Source organism: Strongylocentrotus purpuratus, unplaced genomic scaffold (genome assembly GCF_000002235.5).
Source record: "Strongylocentrotus purpuratus isolate Spur 01 unplaced genomic scaffold, Spur_5.0 spur5_scaffold_21, whole genome shotgun sequence".
NCBI lineage: Eukaryota > Metazoa > Echinodermata > Echinoidea > Camarodonta > Strongylocentrotidae > Strongylocentrotus > Strongylocentrotus purpuratus.
The window spans coordinates 4,758,007-4,777,918 of NW_022145607.1; the positions used below are offsets into that span (position 1 = coordinate 4,758,007).

A 19,912-nucleotide genomic window follows, 5' to 3' on the forward strand; every position below is an offset into this window, starting at 1 on the left:
TCAACTGTAAGTACCAATAATGCTCTACTCTTTCAGTAGGACAACACCTATGTTAGAAGAGAAACCAGTAAAGTAGTGAAAAACTAAACCACTAGCCTCTTATACCAGAATGACATACATTGTGAAAGAAAACCACAAACACTTTAAAGCATGATTGATTATTAATAGACTTGTTCAATTGACTTCTAGTATTGTGTTGCTATTGACATACTACTACTAGACATAGACATATATGTACAGTACAAACATCTAAAGGTATGAAAAGGAAGTTAGAAAATGTGCTAAACTTGTAAACAGATTAATATAAATTCTACACAATCTAATAATCTAATCATAATTTGATCACAATTTGGTCACAATGGATCATTAATGACAAAAAAATAATAATTGAAAAGACATGATGAGAATTGATTCAAGAAAATTTATCTTCTTTTTTTTGCACTGCTCTAATTATAGAAACAATTTTTCTGCTACAAGATAGATAAACATTTGCTGGCAATATACATGGACAATGATGATAATAACAGCTACAATATGCCATATTTTTAAAATGCAGATACAACAAACATGTCTCTATAAAGAGTAACCAGAAACATTATAAAAGGCCATCAGCTCAAGTTTGCAATTAGCAGGATATTTGGTCTAGAAAATATCCCATATCTCAACGAGGCTTAAATGTGACTAAGAATTGCTTTTAATGCCCCACTGCACTAGTTTGGCCAGGAGGGATTAGACCTCCCTGCATGGTCACTGACAGGTAGTCATCTAAAAAAAATAAGCTCTCAATTAATATCAGAAAAGGGGGATCATGGGGGACTAATGGTCACCGATTAGGCATTGCTTGCTATATAGAGGGCGCAAGTAGCTACAAGTAGTGCAGTGGGGCTTTAAAGGATTATGACTTCTGAATTAATAGGGACAACAGTAAACAATAAACAATAGGTTATGACTTTGCTTTGTTTGCTCTGCTTTTAGTTAAGACATTTGAACAAAAAGTGTCAAACTCTGATGACTTCAGTCCAAAAGAAATAAGATTCAATTGATAAATGAATGCAAGTAGGGCTTTAGTTGCATGCAGATATTTCTTTTGTTACAGAAACCTGTCATTTTTTTACAAATAATTTCCTCTTTTTGCGTTCATGCATCAGCAGTTTCTTTTTCTTTTTTTCCAGGGCAGTTTACTACAGCCTGTGGGATAGGACTAAACACACTTGATCATCATCAGATACAGCATTTTTTTTAAATTTGGCAATGAAATCTTAACATATTAACCCTTACTGTACTGGGGGGGGGGGGGGGCCTGGGAGGCCCCCCCCTCGACATTTTCGGAGATTGCGCCGCAACCGCTTGAAATTTTGAATTGTCGTTTCATGACTTTTTTCCCTCAAGTCTTACGCACGTTTTGATACCATTTTCGTCGCAATCGGATATACCTGTGAGGTGTTACATAACAATTAGTATGCGCATGTCATCAAAAATATGCTATAATTGCATATATTCATGTACAAGCAGAAATGTGAATACAGGTTTAGATGTATTCCTTCCTAAGTGGGTGATATGAATTGATATCGAATTGCTTTTATGTGTTTCTCAAAGTAACTTGATGTATTCCAGAACAAAAGAATACATAAGAAATAAAAACAATAGATATAATAAGAAATAAAAAAACAATAAAATACATAAGAAAATAATTATTTGAAAATCGCATCAAATTTGCATAAATTATCATTATTAATTACATCCAAATAAATATTTTGTGTTAGAAAAGAAGTTTCATATGAATAATGAGTTTCAACGTTCAAAAAGTGAAGTTTGACACGTTTTCTGTAAAATGCATAAAATTAGCATTTTGCATAATTAATTAGGCTATAACGACAAAAATTTACATATTTGCAAAAAACTAATTACACCGTCTTGTTCGTTACGTAAATATCTACAAACATGCAAATTTTCGTGTTCATCGGACATCCGACGGCCGAGATCATAGGGGGGGGGGGCCTCCCAGGCCCCCCCCCCCCCCCCAGTCAGGAGGTGCTCAAAATAGCCCAGTACAGTAAGGGTTAAGGACAACTATAAAGCACACGTATACATATACAGTGAAACCCGTCTATTAAGATCACCTAATGGAAACAAGAAAAGTGGTCTTTATAGGCACGTGGTCTTTATGTACAGGTTCCTTTTAATAGTAAATGTTTTAATGAAAATCATTTCAAGGGAGAGAACAAGAATGTGGTCTTTCTATACAGGTGGTCACTAAAGCAGGTTTGACTGTACTAATAGAATAAATATCAGAATGAGATGACCCTGTACCGTATACAAAGATGAGTTGCTTAATGCGATTTATTGTCTGTTTAGAGCCAGAAGGGCATTACTATACATGTATTTATCCTTTGAAGCCCCTCTGCACTAGTTTGGCATGGAGGGATTAGACCTCCCTGCAAGGTCACTGCCAGGTGGTTATCTCATCAAATCAGCTCTCAATTAACATAAGAGAAAGGGCATCATGGGGGATCAACAGGTACCACTTAGGCATTGTTGGCTGTACATGTGTAGAGGGCACAAGTAGCTATAAGTAGTGCAGTGTGGCTTTAAGACATATTTAACACCCTTCTGGCTCTGAACAGACGACATATGAATCCAAACAATGAAATATATGAGAATAATGAAAAGCAGAAGATATGCGAGTCATACAGAATGGTTTACCAATAGTATATATATGCCCTATAATGTGCTCTGTAAGTATATCTGATTTGATAAGAAGGTTAATCATTATATCTTACGTGGTGGTGCAGACAGTGTATGGTGATCGTCGTCTGACCCACGAAATAAGCCTAATCAAGGGCAATAATCAGCAATATTCACTTTATTTCTTTTTTTATTTTCTCTTTCCACTTTAACAACACATTTTTAACTGTACTGAACTTCTTCTTGTTTTCAGCTTGATAGTTTTTTCCTAATTTTCCCAGCACTAAAGGCAGCTGTTAGCTGAATGAAGAAGGAAAGATAATTTTACAAATGGACTTGATTTTCTATTTCTTTTCCCGCAATATATATATATTTTTTTTTTAATCTTCCAATTACTAACACGCATGTAGCTTGATAAAAACCAACCGCACATCTTTTTTCTTGTCTTCAACTTGATAATCAATCTATTTCATATCTACTTGCACAAAACCTGAGCTTACACAGCATAAATGAGAAATAACCAGGACTACCAAAATATTTATGACTTGGTTCAATTGGAGCATGTCAGCTTGCCATGTGTTATGCCAACCAGAAATTTTCCACAGCTTCATGTGCATATTGCAACAAATTTACATAAAGTGCTTTTACAGGTTCTACATGTATTTTGTCTGCATTAAGTCGCAGATTAAATCGTTAATTTTGTAACAGAGAGTAAATTTCTGGAGTTAAAATATCAAGGAATATTAATAAATATTATTTTCACACAATTAGTGTAGTAGTCTATACCCCACACTTTATAATATTCACTTGAATTCATTTTATGTTATTCCTTACCTGATACAGGTCTGGCTGGAACAGGTGCAGGCATATTTTTCTTTTTCGATTTCTGGAGAGAAAAAAAGAAAAGAGAACTCCACAGTAATTTGAAATTATCTCAATACATGGGCACACAATTATACTATATACAGTGTATAGACATAGCAAAAGTCATTTCATTACAATGTATATGCCATTAAGACTAGACATGTATTGTTATATATATATATATATATGGGGGGGGGCAATTATTTTTCTGCTGGTAATTGTCGCACATAAGAGTTAAAGGAATGTCGAGTTCTGAGGAGAGGTGAAATAATTTGTGAGTGTTTTCATTGTTTTTAAGCAAGTGTGGAAGAACGTCAGAGAAAAAATGTTCCCTGAAAAGCATGCCATGGCTCTTCAAATGCCTTCATATTCTAAATATGACATGTTACAGCTTAAAAATGAGGACCATATTGTTATGCCACATGTGTGTGCAGTTCCGTACATCTTTCTGTGTACAATGCTTGTAACTTTACTAAGACTGGGCCAAATTTCTTATCATTTTGATGACTCCAGACCCATGCAGTACACGCAAATACTATGGCATGACCAGAACTCAACTTTATCTTTAACAGGAGAAAAATCCCATTCAGTCTGCATGTCATACTAATATTCCTAGGACAGTACTGATAGTTTTACTTTCAATATCCCCAAGTCAGCTCTAATAGAAACTATTTTGGTTTCTATCTAGAATGGATTCAATTACATGTGTTGTATTAGCCTGAGCGAATCAAGGTGACTCATCATGCCTTCATGTATGTACATTAACATATTATCTTTTACAATACAGTACACTAGAGTTTTGGCACTTGCTCTTTAAAGAGAAGGTTGAGTTCTGGGAAGAGGTGAAAAATAATTTGTGAGCATTACTCATTCTTATTATGCAAGTGTGGAAGAACATCAGTTAAGACATGTTCCCTGAAAAGCATGGCTCTTCAAATGCCTTCATATTCTAAATATGCATGTAACATCGTAAAAATCGGGGGGGGGGGGGGGGGGGGGGGGGGGGGCCGGCTTTTTACGCGTGTTCGTGTAGTCCCATATACATCTTTCTGTGCAAGTGTTTGTAACTTTACCAAGACTTGGCCAAATTTCTTATCATTTTGATGATTCCAGAACCTTGCAATACACACAAATTCTTACATGCTAGATGATCAACCTTTTCTGGTCGGTTCCACACCGTTTCTATCACAATGCAATCACATGACCAGAACTCAACTTCATCTTTAATACAGCAACTTAATTACAATGCTTTACAAAGTTATTATATAAATGTACTTACTGTAATTCACTTGAGACAATAAATATATAAATACTACAAGGACATACAATGACTGATTCAATGGTTGAATAGAAAGATATTCAGGAATTCTTGGAAAACAGAGATAGTGAAGCCTGAATGCACAGAGGGAGATGGTTCCACAGGTGCATTTTTACAATATACAATAGGGTCAGTTGTCTATGAGCATGGAAACCCACGATGAACAAAGACACAATTTGATTTTCGGAGGGGGGGGGGGAAGCATACATCTTCAATTCCGGCTATAAAATAGGCTTTAAAATGGAGTACAAAATTGAAGACTAGCAATTTCATACATACTCTTCATGAATGCAAACTATTAAAATATAATCATGTCACTGCTTCAACCTATTAACTGCCTATCATGATCTTTATTGTGTTCACTTGATCGTTTTACTGCTCAATTCTACAATTACTTTGACCACATTAAAAGACATCAGTGTCTCTTGAAAGATTAATCGAAAGGAAAAGTAGAAGGTACCAGACCGAGAGGGAAACCAAGAACTAACTGGGAGGAGAATGACACTGCAAGAATGTACTATAATGAAAGAGAACAGAGATGTGTGGAGAAATGTTGCAATCAAACTCTGAGCTGGAAGAATATACCTTAATAGATAGATTAATATATAATTACCTCTTCAGAAATCTCTTCTGTAAAGTTGTCTGGAAAGACACCGGTTTTACCATTGACTTCTCCCTTCCACCAGCCGCTATCACCAGCATCTCTATCGATGACTGTCACAATCTCTCCCTTCTTCAGCTGCAGCTCATCTCCGTTCTTTGGCTCGTAGTCGTATATTACCTTCACTTTAAATATCCCTGGACAGAGATGAGAGGATATAATATGACATATATACCGGTATGTTTAAATACAGCCAAAATAAAGTCTATTAAAGCCTATCTGCACTAGTTTGGCCAGGAGGGATTAGACCTCCCTGCATGGTCACTGGCAGGTGGTTATCTAATCAAATCAGCTCTTAATTAACATAAGAAAAAGGGGACCATTATGGATCAACGGGTACCGCAAAGGCATTGTTGGCTGTATAGAGGGCGCAAGTACATGTAGCTACACGTAGTGCAGTCCTGCTTTAAGGTCACCCAAGGGAACAGGAGAATTGACCACTATAGACAGGTGGCCTTTACAGACAGGTGGCTGCTAAGACAGGGTTGACTGTACATTAACCATATAAAAGATGATCATTACATCTCATTTGACTTTAATGTAAATATTGTAAATACACAAACATGAATAGAATTATTGTAGCATGCCAGAGGCAACAGGGGCAACAGGGGCGCAGAAAGTTCTTATGAACAGTCCATATTATCCATCTTCATATACATGTACATGTATGAGAACTTAAACATAAATGCTACACAAAAAATACCTCAATTATAATCTTCAAGCATTATTTCATTGTCTCTACGGTATGATGCATAGGGCCGACCATGACTAGTTTTTGTCTTGTCTATATTTTGCTCATGAATTAGATTATGTAATTTGTAATGAAAGATATCAATACCAACCTTTTGCTTCTGCCGCTGATGATGCGTTCTTGTCTTCCTTCTTTTCCTCATCCTTCTTCTCCTCGTGTTCTTTCTTCCGTAATGACATCTAAACACATTCAGTACAAAACATAAGTCACATGTACATGTAAGCAAGTGTATAATATGTAAGGAGCCCTAAGGAGCATATATATACAATTATACATATATGAAATGAGCACTACATCTCCTTCATACATTGAAAGGAGAAATGTTCCCAAATATACTATCAAACTCTCCACAGGGATAATATGGAGAGGTGGCCACTAAGACAGGTTTGACTTTATCAATATTCCATATTAAAGCTACCACCACCACCTTTAAAGCCTATCTGCACTAGTTTGGCCAAGAGAGATTAGACCTCCCTCCATGGTCACTGACAGGTGGTTATCTCATCAAATCAGCTCTCAATTTACATAAGAAAAAGGGGACCATGGCGGAACAACGGTATTGTTTTCTATATAGAGGGAGCAAGTACAGTCCCGCTTTAAAGTTAAGACCAGTAGTTGTAATATCTTTATCCTCACCCGTTTCAAAGCAAAAGGGTGAGACTCAGCAGCTTTAGCTTGAGTACGTGGCTCTTTATCCGTTGTAGGCGTCTTCCTCAACTGAGGGATCCCTTGAGCAAATATGTTACCATGTCCAATGCCTGAACTCTTGATCTTCCTCACAGGTTTGTTCTCCTCCTCCATGGGCGTGGTTCCTCCAGAAGATGATACCGCTAGGGACAACGGGATGAGGGGTAATGAAGAACATCAATTGTAACATTGGAGAAATGAAGCCTGATAGTGATGTCATCAATAAACATGAAGTCATGATTCATCATCATCATCAGAGTTTGGGAAACATTGCTTAAAATGCAGAAAGAAAAGAACCGAGGTTGGGACACATACATGCATGTCTTGAGGGAAAATGTGTCTCTATGGCTTGCCCGGTCGCTTACAGGATAGGACTCTGTGGTTAACAATTAGTAGATATAAATGTACACAGTCATACTAAGGACTAATGAAAAGGAGCACATACAAAGGAATAATTAATAAAATACTATTAGCACGAGGAAGCCCAAACATTACAGGTTGTTGTTTAGAGAAGATTAAAAAGAGAAGTAGCAGACTAGAGAATAAGAGAGGAAATAAAATGGAGGAACAAATAATATGGAGGAAGAGAAAATGAATGAGAGAATGGAATTTGATATGAATTGATGCAGAAATAAAAATGAAGAGTATGCAAGACTGGAGAGGGGGGGGGGAAGTCCATCATAAGAAAAGGAGATGCCCTTGGCATCGGTTCATGGAACCATCACGACGAGTACAAGTTCACTGACATCCAATCGAAAGGCGTGTTAAACTTAATACACCTATTTCAATGGGATGTCAGTGAACTTGTACTTACATGTATAACGGTTTTGTGAAATGCTGCCCAGGAGAAGATCGGAGTGAGGGGAAAAAAACGAAAGTCCGTCAAGGGATAAGGAGATTGGATACTCACCTTCTGACTTTGCTTCTGAGGCATCATCTTCATCCACCATGGTGACAAAGTTTGAAGGGAAGAGACCACTTTTACCCTTGATGACACCCTCCCACCATCCCTCCTCTGGCTGGTCAACGACCTCTACTGTCTCATTCACTACCAGCTCTAACTCATCCTCATTCTGAGGGCTATAGCTGAAGGTCACCTTTGCACGCATCTTCCTCTTCTTACTCCCGCCCTCTGTCAAAAGAAAAGAATATAATACAAAGTTTGGTTTACATACATACATGTACATGTACAAGTACTTAAATCACTAATGGGGTATTGCAAGAAAGTTGCAATCAATTGCAAATCCCCCAAGCATAAGTCTTGCGATTAATTGAAAATTTGCAATTGATCACAACTCAACTTTCTTGCAACGCCCCACTAATAAAAGAGAGAGAGAGAGGAAGGAGAAGAAAAAAAGCTAGATCTAGTTAACTTAATTTGATTGTTATAACTTTAATCCTAACAAAATCTTAGGGAATTTAGGAGACTAGTTGCAAGAAAATCAAGTCGCAATCGATTACAAATATCAGTTACAAATTTTGCAACTTGCAATCAATCGCAACTTTCTTGCAATGCCCCAAATGAATTCTATATTTCTCTTCTTACTGCAGCCCTTTATCAAACAAGCAGGACATTATATTCAGTTAGCTCAGATACATACTCAAACCAATCAGAATAAAATCTTTGTCTTCCTCTTATAATCATATGAGACAAGCCAAAAAGAATTAGAATTTGCTTTAAATACAGGTACTTACATTGTAATTCACTAAGAATTTGTTTTCATGAAAATTAAGTTATGATTAATTAGTAACCATAATTTTTTCTGTACACAAATTAGAATTTGTGACATTATTTGAATAATCTAATTTAAAGGGTAACCAATGCATTTGGTACATAGATAGAGAGGTTTATTTGTATAAAAACAATAACTAATTTGTTTGGTTCATAGATATGTTAATTTCATTTCAGTGAAGTAAATAACATTATTTGAACAAAACAATAAGAATATGAAACAGATAGAGACTGAGCTTTGTTTTGATTACAGAGAGAAAAAAACTACCGTAAATAGCAAGACGGATAGTTCCTTGATTAAAAATCAGAAACCAAAACAGAGAATTGATATGGTAAACTGGCATACAATGACACTCCTGAAAAAAAAAATTTGTTGTGTAATTTAAAGCTCTATTCAACCTCTATTGGATTATTTGATACAACTTCATATACATGTATGATCCTTTCAGTTTCAATCTTCAAAACATAGAATATAAGGTAAAATAATTAGTTTATGGTATAAATCATAATAATAAATTAGATGTATTGATATTATTCCATGATTTCCATAATTCCTTGAAAATGGAAAATGGGAAGAAGAAGAAAAATGGAAAATGAGAAGAAAAAAAAAATGCATTTTTGGTACAAGTAATGTACATGTACTGTACATATTCTGATGTAAAAGAGGAAGCATTTGATAATTGTCTAAGGTTAAACCCCTCACCCCCAAAAAAACAATTTATTAAGGAAATAACAACAACTGCAAGTCCAGCATCATCATCATGAAAATGAATAGAAGTAGAACTAGAAAAATTGTAAGAATGTACAATTACACTGTAATACAAGGGTGAATAAATGTGAATTATTTCATATTTTGACACATTACCACAGAGATGATTTTCAGCAGGTACAAATGTATTTCATGTGCCAAATATAAGCTAGTGTACATGTGTATATTTGTCTCTACTGAAAGCAGAGAGGAAAAACCAATGAACGACTCTGTGCAATGTGTCACGTACGACATATACATTATCTTGTACACATACATGTATCATCCACAAATGAAGAAACTATTGGTATGACCAGCATGGACCTACTAAGAGTGACCAACGAAAAATGGTGCTTTCTGATAACTATAACATTTGGCATAGTTATCACAATTTTTGTTTGCTTATTGACGAAATGTGTGGATACATGTACATGTAAATGCCCCAGTGGGATCTTACTTAAAGTGTCAAGCTCAAATATTGATTAAGTGGTCTAAAAAAAGAGAGATATAAACATAAATTCTTGTGTTTATTTAGTACAGTGTACAGTATGTATACATAGAGTGTACATGTACAATAAAATTGTATTTTTGAATGCACACACATAAAGTAGTAGAATTGTCAACACAGTTGCACTTACAGTACAACTCTCCCCCTGTCCACACACAACATTTTCCATGATTAGCTATACCGTTTCGCGATAGTTTTACGATGAAAATTGTGTGTGTGGACGCTCACTAACGATACGTCGTTTAACAAAACTAGTCTAACGAAACGCAGGTTTGGGCATCGTTTCGAACTGAAACTCAATAAAGAATCATGCCTAATCACGGAAAATGTTGTGTGTGGACAGGGGGAGTGTAACTAGTGTAACTAACTGGGCGGGGCTTAACGTGACCTTGAGCGAAAGGAGACCAGACCTCTCATTTTCTCTTCCATTTCATGACCGCAGTAGCAAACTGCGCAACTATACGACATTTCGCTGGAGAGTTTCAGAATTACTTTCTTCTGTGTGTGGACATCCTGGAATTTATACAATGATTATTTATACGACGTTTCTTGTGTGTGGACACTCTGAAATTTATACGATGATTCTTTATACAACATTTCGTTATAGAGTTTCGGGATAAATTGTTTTGTGTGTGGACACGCTGTCTATAACAGCAGGAAACGGACGTACACAAAAAAATGAATTATGCAAAGTACATACAAATACAAGTACATTTAAAACAAAAGGTGTAACGTATCTGTACAGTGATTCAGGAATATTTCTTAAAGTAGAAGCCTAAGAGGCACTACATGTACAGTGTATGATCTAATTTGAGTGTTTTCATGCTGAAAATGACATTGGAGACATAGGGGAAAATACAGGGTTCTTATATTTCAAGAGGTCTAACTAGTATTTCCTGCTTGGTTACAATAACAATGTTTGACACCTACAGTACACATACTGTACATATACGTGTGGAACAGCATGAAATTCTACCAACATGCATGTATGGAAAACAAGTAGTTTTGATACATGTTGATGAATAATTATAACTGGCCTGCAACAGTTTAAACTAAATGATTAAATTTTGTAATACTTGTTTTGTTTCAATAATGAACCTGATGTAAATGTACACATGGATATTTGTTGTTATTTCAAAGATGATTAAAATAAAATAGTACAAATCTCCACACTATATACAGGTGTATTTACCAAAAATGTCAGGCTGTATACACATACATGTACAGTTAACAACTTAATTATTCATAAACCATGTAAATTGGATTTTTTTTTTTTTTTTTTTTTTTTTTTTAATTTTAAATTAAATTGTAACTCAAAAATGAAATTGGACTGGTTGAATCAAGGCCTTCGTTGAATACATTGAAATGGAAGCTTTGATATGTCACATTTGCAAGAAAATAAATCAGAACAAATCAATTTTTCACATACTTAAAAAATTACCAAACTTGATAAGGATATGAATAATAACATCTACAAACAAGCTAACAACAGCGCATCCCTACATTGAACACAGATACATGTACATGTATTTGAAAGAATGTACAATTATGTCTTCACCTAAAATGTGGAGATAAAAGAAATTCAATTAAACCTCTACTGAAGAGTAATATAAGGGGGATACAAATAAAAATCAACTTTTCCCCTTATTATTAAAGGTAAAGACCAGTATTGGAAACGCCCCAATTTTAAAAAATGAAATGGAAGCTCTTATTTACCAATCATGTGAAAGAATATGTTTTGACTAATACATGTGATGATAAAAATTTTGCCGGGAAACCGCCTACTAATTGATATATTTGGTAAATTAGTTTATCTATAGTCTGTGAGAGAAAAACGCATGTGTCGTGCACGTGTCGCGCACGTGTGCGTATAGTCCCATATACATCTTTCTGTGTACAGTGCTTGTAACTTTACGAAGACTGGGCCAAATTTCTTATCATTTTGATGATTCCAGAACCTTGCAGTACACACCAATACTTATATGCTAGATGATCAACCTTTTCTGATTGATTCCACAATGTTTCTTTCAGAATGCAATCACATGACCAGAACTGGTATTTAGCTTTAATTATCATGGGACAACAACAAAAATTTACAAAGAAGGGGTCTGTATCTAAAGACTGCAATCCATGTAAACAATGACTGATTGCATTGTTATGTTTGTTTTATTTTTTGGGATGTAATTAACAACCATAAGGAATTTGACCTTTTATAGCCCAGTTGCCATGATATTGTCCTGTCTAGAAACCACTAACAAGAGACAAGGCTATATAGCAACATGTAGTACTTCTCATCAATACCTCTAAACAAGAGGTAAAGAGATCTAGGAGCCTGCAAAGTTGCGATTGACATGGATATCAATCACAACTCTTTACAGGACAGGGCCCAGAAGTATAAAGCAAAGGAGATACAGTCAGACCTGTCTATAGTGATCGCCCAAGAGGAAACACAAAAAGTGGTCATTGTAGACAGGTTTCTTTAGTACATGTTTCAACGAGAAACTGTTTTCAAGGAAAAAACCCCAAAATTGGTCTTTGTAGACAGGTGGTCACTAGTAAACACATGCCTTCCCCCAAATTGTAAGTGTCCAGAGATTTCATAACTATTGACATTTAACAATTTCCCTCAAAATTTTTCATTAGCAAAATTCAAAGACTGAGCTCGCTATGCTCATGGCATGCACATGTACATGTACCATGTATCTACTACAGTTCTATTTTGATCACATTCTTTTTCAAAGGTTATAATGACTTCCTAAAGCGTTTAAGCTTGAAGCATGAAGTCATTCATGCAGCCTAAATGATTGTATCTATCACGCATAGTGCTGAAGTGAGTAATTTCATGGTTCATTTGTATACAATATAATAATATCCTGGTTGAAAAAAATAGAACAAAATATTATGTGTTCATCATTTAACTATGGAAAGACTAACCAAACCAAATGAGCTATTTCATCATATTTAAAAAAAACTATTATCATCAATATATTGCGTGTTGGTACTTCCTGCATCCCAGAATTAGCTATATTCAAATCTTCTAACATTGTTGGCACAACACTAAACCCAGTACCCCTAGATACATACATTGTACATGTAGTATCTTAAATAGACTTTGAGCATATACATTTGATTTCTTTAGAATACCAGTTTGCAGGCATGTGACTTGGTACAACTTCAAGTCTTGTTAGCTCACTGAAAAGACTGTTGCACGAGAATAAGGATCAAGAGGACTAGCTGTACTCGTCAATATCAAATGTTGATTTTATCAATACTGAATTAGAATTGTAATGACACAAAATATTGGTAACTGAGGTCAAATGTATTCAATGACCACAATTATTTTCACTCATTCAATATATATTTATTAATTAATTTATTTAATTTATCTATCTATATGTAATTCTATACTATCATTTGTGCATTTAACACACAATTATAATGTCCATAAAGGGTATAGCTGCATCATCTCACATTGTCGTAAAACTAAAACTAAATTAATTTTGTATTACCGGTTCTGTCCTAAAGTAGGGATCATAGTGAGTTTGCTTTATTATGTGGGAGACCTCGTACATGCACCTCTGAGTGACGCAGACGAACGCTTCCTCTAAAAACAGGAAATACTCAAAGACGGTGACCCAAGACATAGGAGTTACATGTAAATGTAACTACACCCTGTAGCTCTCCCTCCAGTAGAACCTGCTTTGCTTGACACATGTGCCGAGAGGTACAGTAACATGGGCAAGTGATACATTGGAGAAGTACTTTTACAATCACCTCATAATAACAACTCCAAGGTGTATGATTTTGAAAATGATATGATTTTACTTCCCTGATTTAGCAAATGTTCAAACATTTCTTCTATTCTATTCTCTTATCACTCTTACCCTCCCTCCCCATCTCTTTCTTTCTTTCTTTCTTTCTCTCTCTTTCTCTTTCTCTTTCTCTCTCTCTCTTTCTCTCGCTCTCTCTCTCTCCTTATTTTTCCTATCTAGCCTCTAGGCCTTCATAGGTACATGAATCCTTCTTATTAAAAAGGATTTGTATTATTTCCTTCTGTTTTTTGTTTGTTTTTGTGCAGCATACATTGCACATATATGTACAATCCCATCTTTTTTTTTCTCTTTCTTTTCTTATTTGAATGTGTGAAAAGTTAAATTTCCATAGATTTTCTGAGCATCTTTAATAGTTCAAAATATTTCAATTAGAATTTGATAGTATTTGAACTCTTTGAATTCATCTCCCGGTTTCATATTTCAGAGCGCAATGGTACGGTAATAGAACACCGATTTTTTTTTTTAATTATGGAACAGGCCAAATGTAAAAACAAATTTCAAATATCAAAATTCAACCCATTAGTTGCTATCCAGTAGAAACATACCATACAAGATTAAACATAACATTAGATAGAAAAAGGAATTAAACGACTATAAAAAAAAATGACTGCTGTGCGCCAAAAGGGCATTAAACGATTCGCATGTACTGTATGCAGTTATTATCTTCTATGAGTTAATGCCCTTATAACGATATTAATAATAACAATAACCAAAAACAATAACAGCAACAACATCAACAACAATAACAATAATAACAATAATAACAATAACAATAATAACAATAATAACAATAACAATAATAATAATAACCGTTTCTCACCAGTGACTATACATGTATAACAGACTGAGGCGCTTACAGTATTATTATCCCCTTCACTGGATTCTGTTATGATTCTGCACATTACAGTGCACACTCACCACTCCCTGGGGGAGGGGGGGGGGGGAGGGTCTTTCTAGCCAGTCACCCTTTTACGGATTTGCACATGCTAATCCAACTATACACCTGTGTCCTGTTCACATTTACCAGGTACCCATTTAACGCCCTGGGTGGAGAGGAGCAATGTAGATAAAAATACCTTGCTCCAGGACATAAGTGCTGTGCTGGGGCTTGAATCCACAACCTTTGACTTTCCTGTCAATGATTAGACCGCTTGATAATGACATCTCTACTAACCCCCTTCTGGTTCTAAGGCCATGTCTACATTTGATACTCTCCACCCAGTTGTTAAATGGATACCCGGTAGGATGCGACCGGCATTGTTGGTCAAACAGTTTTTGAGCGTCAGGTAACGCCTGGCTGGAATGCTCCCCAGGTAGTGGAGATTGTGGACATAGTGTGTGCGGGCAAGCACTGAATCCAATGACCCGGATAATAGTATATCTGTAAAGCACTTAAGAGACATTGTATTAAGCGCTATAAAGCGGAGTATTATTATTATTATTATTATGCTTAAATGGCCTCACCTCTCTTCTTGACTTTAGCTTCATCACCCATCTCTGTATTCCCTAACGACACATCCCCATTGGCTACACCTGGACCATGTGACTTCATCGATGACGATGATGATAAGGATGACGATGTGGACGAAGCTGGCGGTGCTGCTGCTACGACTGGCTTCTGTGTACTAGCAGGACTTGGCTTCTCAATGACCTGACAATACAAGACAGAACAAGAAACTGAGCTGTATGTTTTGAGACACTGAATGGGGTCGGTAATGATGACTTCATCGATGAGGATGGGGACGAAGACGATGATGCTGTTACGGCTGGCTTCTGTGTACTACTGGGCTTCTCAATGACCTAAGGCAAAATCAGGTGGTTCATGTAGGTGGAATAGTGAAGAATTAATCAGAGCTAATAGGAATGAAATCAATATGAGATAGAAGGAGAAAGTGAGCTATTTCTTTTGAAAGACACTGAATTGGGTCAGTAACGATGACACTGCTGGTGTTTCCCGTTGGTCAGATAAACTCGGTCAAACCATGTAGGTCCACGGTCAAAGGCAGAGTATTGATGGTAAAGAACAGATCACTTCATACAAGGTCAATCACCTCTCAATTCCTGATCACCTAAAGCTGGGACAAGGCTTCTGGGGCTTAGCAATCACTAGTTGATAAAGTGAAACCTGTTTTAGCAACCACCTGTATAGAAAAGACCACCTGTTAGGCTGTTCATGAAGACAATTTTATTTCCTATGAAGTAGTTCTCATTGAAACATGTATTGAAGGAACCTGTACATACATGTACCACCTGCCAATAAAGACCATGTCCTTTGTCTCCCTTGAGCTGTCTGTATAGGCAGGCCTACATGTACATGTATATTGGTTTCATTGTATATGGCACATGAACACAAACAGAATGATGTTGCCAACCTGTAATTGTTTGCCAAAAGAAAATCACACAACAGTTACATTGTTGTAAAACTACGCAAGAAGAGGAACATCTATAGAATTCAAGTCCTTGTCAAATCCAGCATTTGAGCCCAGACAGCAAACTTTCCTTAAGAAGAGACTTTAGGTAAGGCGAGGCTCACGTTTAATCGTTAAATCCGGGTTGGTCACATCACCAAATAAAGAGATCCTGGCACAACATCAACCACAGAAACACAACATGGCATATGGTCCTGACACTCTGCAAACAGTCTGCTAGATTCCTACCCCCAAACAATGTCCCTGATTTGAAACTCACCTACCTACATGTACGTACAAGAAACCAGCTCACATTCACCTCTGTATACAACCATGAGCACTCAGTCCTAAGAGACGGAATGGAAGTTGGTTTCCTCTCAGCTTATCTCTGCATCTTATTGGCTTATACCCTTCCAATCTCACAAGTACTTGTCATTCAGACGAAACCTCCTTCAGAACTGAACAACTACAATTCTACAAGAACAATGTCCATATACAGTCCCGTTATATAGAAACAAAATCAGTGTGCAAAACAATACATGTTTAGTTCCTTGTAACGATTTACAATTGTGAATAGAGAAAGAGAGAGAAATAGAAAAAAAAAAAGGAATGTCTGTTTTGATCAGGACTGACGAAGTGCCCATCACTATGCACATTGACCATTACTGAAAACACAACCAAAACAAAAAGAAGAAATAATTAAAATTAGCAGGAAATACAAGTCATATCAGACTCTCAGACAGATTGACCTAATTCAGGTTACTGGGGGTAAAAAAAAAATCATAAATATACTCAGTAAATAATGAAATATATCAATAGTTATTATTTGTACATGTCTGTTTCTAAAACAATGACACTGATTTAATTTAAAGCCATGACGAGTGATGAATAGTAATGACCAGAACAGGATACATGTATGCTACTTCTTTTTATTTCAAAACATGTACCGTAAACAATCTCTTAAAGTTCACCATTAATACACAAAAATGTTGATGTAATATCTGCCCAGTCTAGGATTGATTCACTGTTTCCAAATTAAACAAATCCTGATTTAAATGTGACATGGATTGATACTGGTGCTTATTCGACACTGCTTACTGTACAGGTGTCACAGGTGTACATGTACATGTATAAATGCTTCAGTATACATCAGAAGGCAACATTTTCCAGCTATCTAGGACCGTATCTTGAAAAATCTGAGTATTCTGACTAATTGAAAATATACGATGAAAACTATGACAAACACTGATTGCTCTCTTTAACTTGTGTAACATATCTCCAACACAGATCATATGTTACTGCTTATCAGTCATTAGTGTACTTTTACAGTATGCATGTACATACATGTTTTCATGTATTGTACACATTAATTTAAAACTTGCGGTGCTCATAAAAAAGTTAGCTACCAAAGTGTGTGCAGCACGTACATTGATGTAAATAAGGAAGTTTAATGAAGTGGCAATGGATTTCATCTTTCAATATCTTTCAATATTTATGCACATGTATTGTTTGTACCCTTCAATATCATCATACGATCATAAGTTACACGTTTTTATAATGTAAATGTAGTAAATCGTCCACATCATGTTCTCTGGACTTACATGTAGGCTAATAAGATTTAAAGCACACATGCACATGTGTATGTATTTGAGCATTATTGATGATGAAGGATCACTCACCTTGACAAAGTTGTCTGGAAACATTCCTCTTTTACCATGGACTTCTCCTTCCCACCATCCTCCTTCCATCATGTTTATGTTCTTGATGATGGCACCCTTATGGAGAGTGAGTTCATCCCCATTGACGGCATCATAGTCAAACTCCACCACTGCCTCCGCTGAAAGAATCAACAATGGTGTCATTATAATACTTTGCGTTAATAATAGTATCATACATAAGACCTTAACTCTCACTTGTACAAGTGTCTCAATAATCAAGCCCCAGCATGCAATACCAACATTTAGGTGACCTAAAGTACTGCATTCCCACATTTATGCAGCCACTGTTTTATGTAATAACTTGCTGGAATACCATAGAAACATATGAAACATTCAGAAGTAATTTGAAATTTTTATTACCGGTAAGCACTTTGTAAGACCTCACATTTATGAACCCAGTGCACCATTTCAACTCATTATGTATTCTGTTCTGTAAAGCACATAGAGACATGCAATTATATGTAAAAAATATTATTATTATCATTCACAATTTCAACCCTAGATCAAAATATATGACTCACTCTTATCCTAACTCTAAACCTAACTGACAACATAATTGCAATCCTGACATTAACCCCATATCTTTGACAAAATAAAGCTTGGGGCAATGGTTACCAGAGCATGTGACAAAACACAGAAACACAAAGCACACCATTGGAAGGCAGAGTACTGGTACAGTACATTGTATGTCTCTAGCCCACGCAAAGTGACAAGCAGATCTTCGGCTTTAATTCCTCTGAGGGAAACTTGCTCATGAGGATTAAACATGTACATGTACAATGACCCTTAGTTATCAAAGGGCAATAGACACTTGGTATTGAATCCATGACCTTGCTGTTAGTATTATGAGACCACTACTCTACCACTTACTGTACATCACATCCATCAACCCTCCGGTACATAAGAGATGGATCATGAAGAAGAAGAAGCAAATTACAACTTGTTTTAATCAGAATCCCTTTCAGTTCCTTAAACCAGAAGTATCAGCCAAATCACAGATGGATAATAAGGAAGTGGGAAGGGGAAAATAAGCCCTCCAACAACAAAAGATAAGAACAACAAAGGATTTTATTTGGACACGGGGATTCCCCTAAAAAGTGGGTAGGACTATAAAATAAGACTCTATAACCAAATCATTGAAATCAAGTAGGAAGAAACACACCTTCTTTCTTCAAACTAAAATGTATGCTAGCTAGATCTGTAAAAGTGAGTGTTAATCTGGGTTTGTAGGGTTTTAAAAAAAAAATCTTCATATGGCTCAGAGAATACAAAATTAACATGAGGCAGATCTCATTCGATGTCCTCATTTTGGCTCCATACCAGAGCCCTTTAGTATCTGAACCCCAACAAATGTCGTTCAATTAGCTACATATTTTGAGGGGTACAATATCGACATGTACAATGCAGGTCAAATTAATTCTTGTCTCTGGCCACCTGCCAACGCTTCCTGTAGAAAATGATATTACAAATAAAATGCATTACTGGTACCACCTTGTAGTCTGTATAAAGTATTTCAATCTAATATACATGTACATGTATGACAGGGTTTTCATGTAAGCACATTGTACATGTACATACATGTAGGTCTCTTCTTCTTCTTCTTCTTCAAAATAATCTGCCTCCTTCACTGCTGAAGATTCTTGCAGATGTGTGCGAGTGCATGTGTGTTGCGACATGGGGATGTCCAGGTGTGCAGGTGTGCAGGTGTACATAGTGCCAGTAAAAAAATTGCCGGAATTTACTTCCCCCCAGTCTTTAGTTGTCTCTGGAAGGCTTCCACTGATGGAGCCAGGACAACCTCAAGAGGGAGAGCGTTCCACTGTTGAACAGTGCGAGGAAAGAAGGATTGAATATGTTGCTCTGTTCATGACTGCATGACACGATAACAAGGTTTCTTGTAGATACATGTACTGTACATGTACATAGTACATATTACAGATATTATTCTCTTTTTTTAATTGCGCAACATTCTTTATTTCATTGTTTGTCCCCTCCCCCC

General features: G+C 36.1%; 1 protein-coding gene across 6 annotated transcripts in view; it reads right to left on the bottom strand.

The window, feature by feature from the left end:
- The window catches only part of LOC581235 (SH3 domain-containing kinase-binding protein 1), a 46,425-nt gene that overhangs the window by 16,208 nt on the left and 10,305 nt on the right, over nucleotides 1–19,912 (bottom strand). Inside the window, exons 1-9 of one of the 6 annotated variants that reach the window (XM_030995346.1) lie at nucleotides 18,784–18,890; nucleotides 17,875–18,032; nucleotides 15,252–15,438; nucleotides 7,877–8,098; nucleotides 6,916–7,109; nucleotides 6,371–6,458; nucleotides 5,481–5,665; nucleotides 3,520–3,571; nucleotides 2,781–2,831 (exon numbers count right to left, since the gene is read on the bottom strand). In XM_030995346.1, the coding sequence (XP_030851206.1) occupies nucleotides 2,781–2,831; nucleotides 3,520–3,571; nucleotides 5,481–5,665; nucleotides 6,371–6,458; nucleotides 6,916–7,109; nucleotides 7,877–8,098; nucleotides 15,252–15,438; nucleotides 17,875–18,032; nucleotides 18,784–18,829 (1,183 nt within the window). In that variant the 5' untranslated portion in view covers nucleotides 18,830–18,890. Of the gene's footprint in view, nucleotides 1–2,780; nucleotides 2,832–3,519; nucleotides 3,572–5,480; nucleotides 5,666–6,370; nucleotides 6,459–6,915; nucleotides 7,110–7,876; nucleotides 8,099–15,251; nucleotides 15,439–17,874; nucleotides 18,033–18,783; nucleotides 18,891–19,912 lie in introns of those variants that run through there. The other 5 variants (XM_030995349.1, XM_030995350.1, XM_030995351.1 and 2 more) reach the window with 5 other exon arrangements.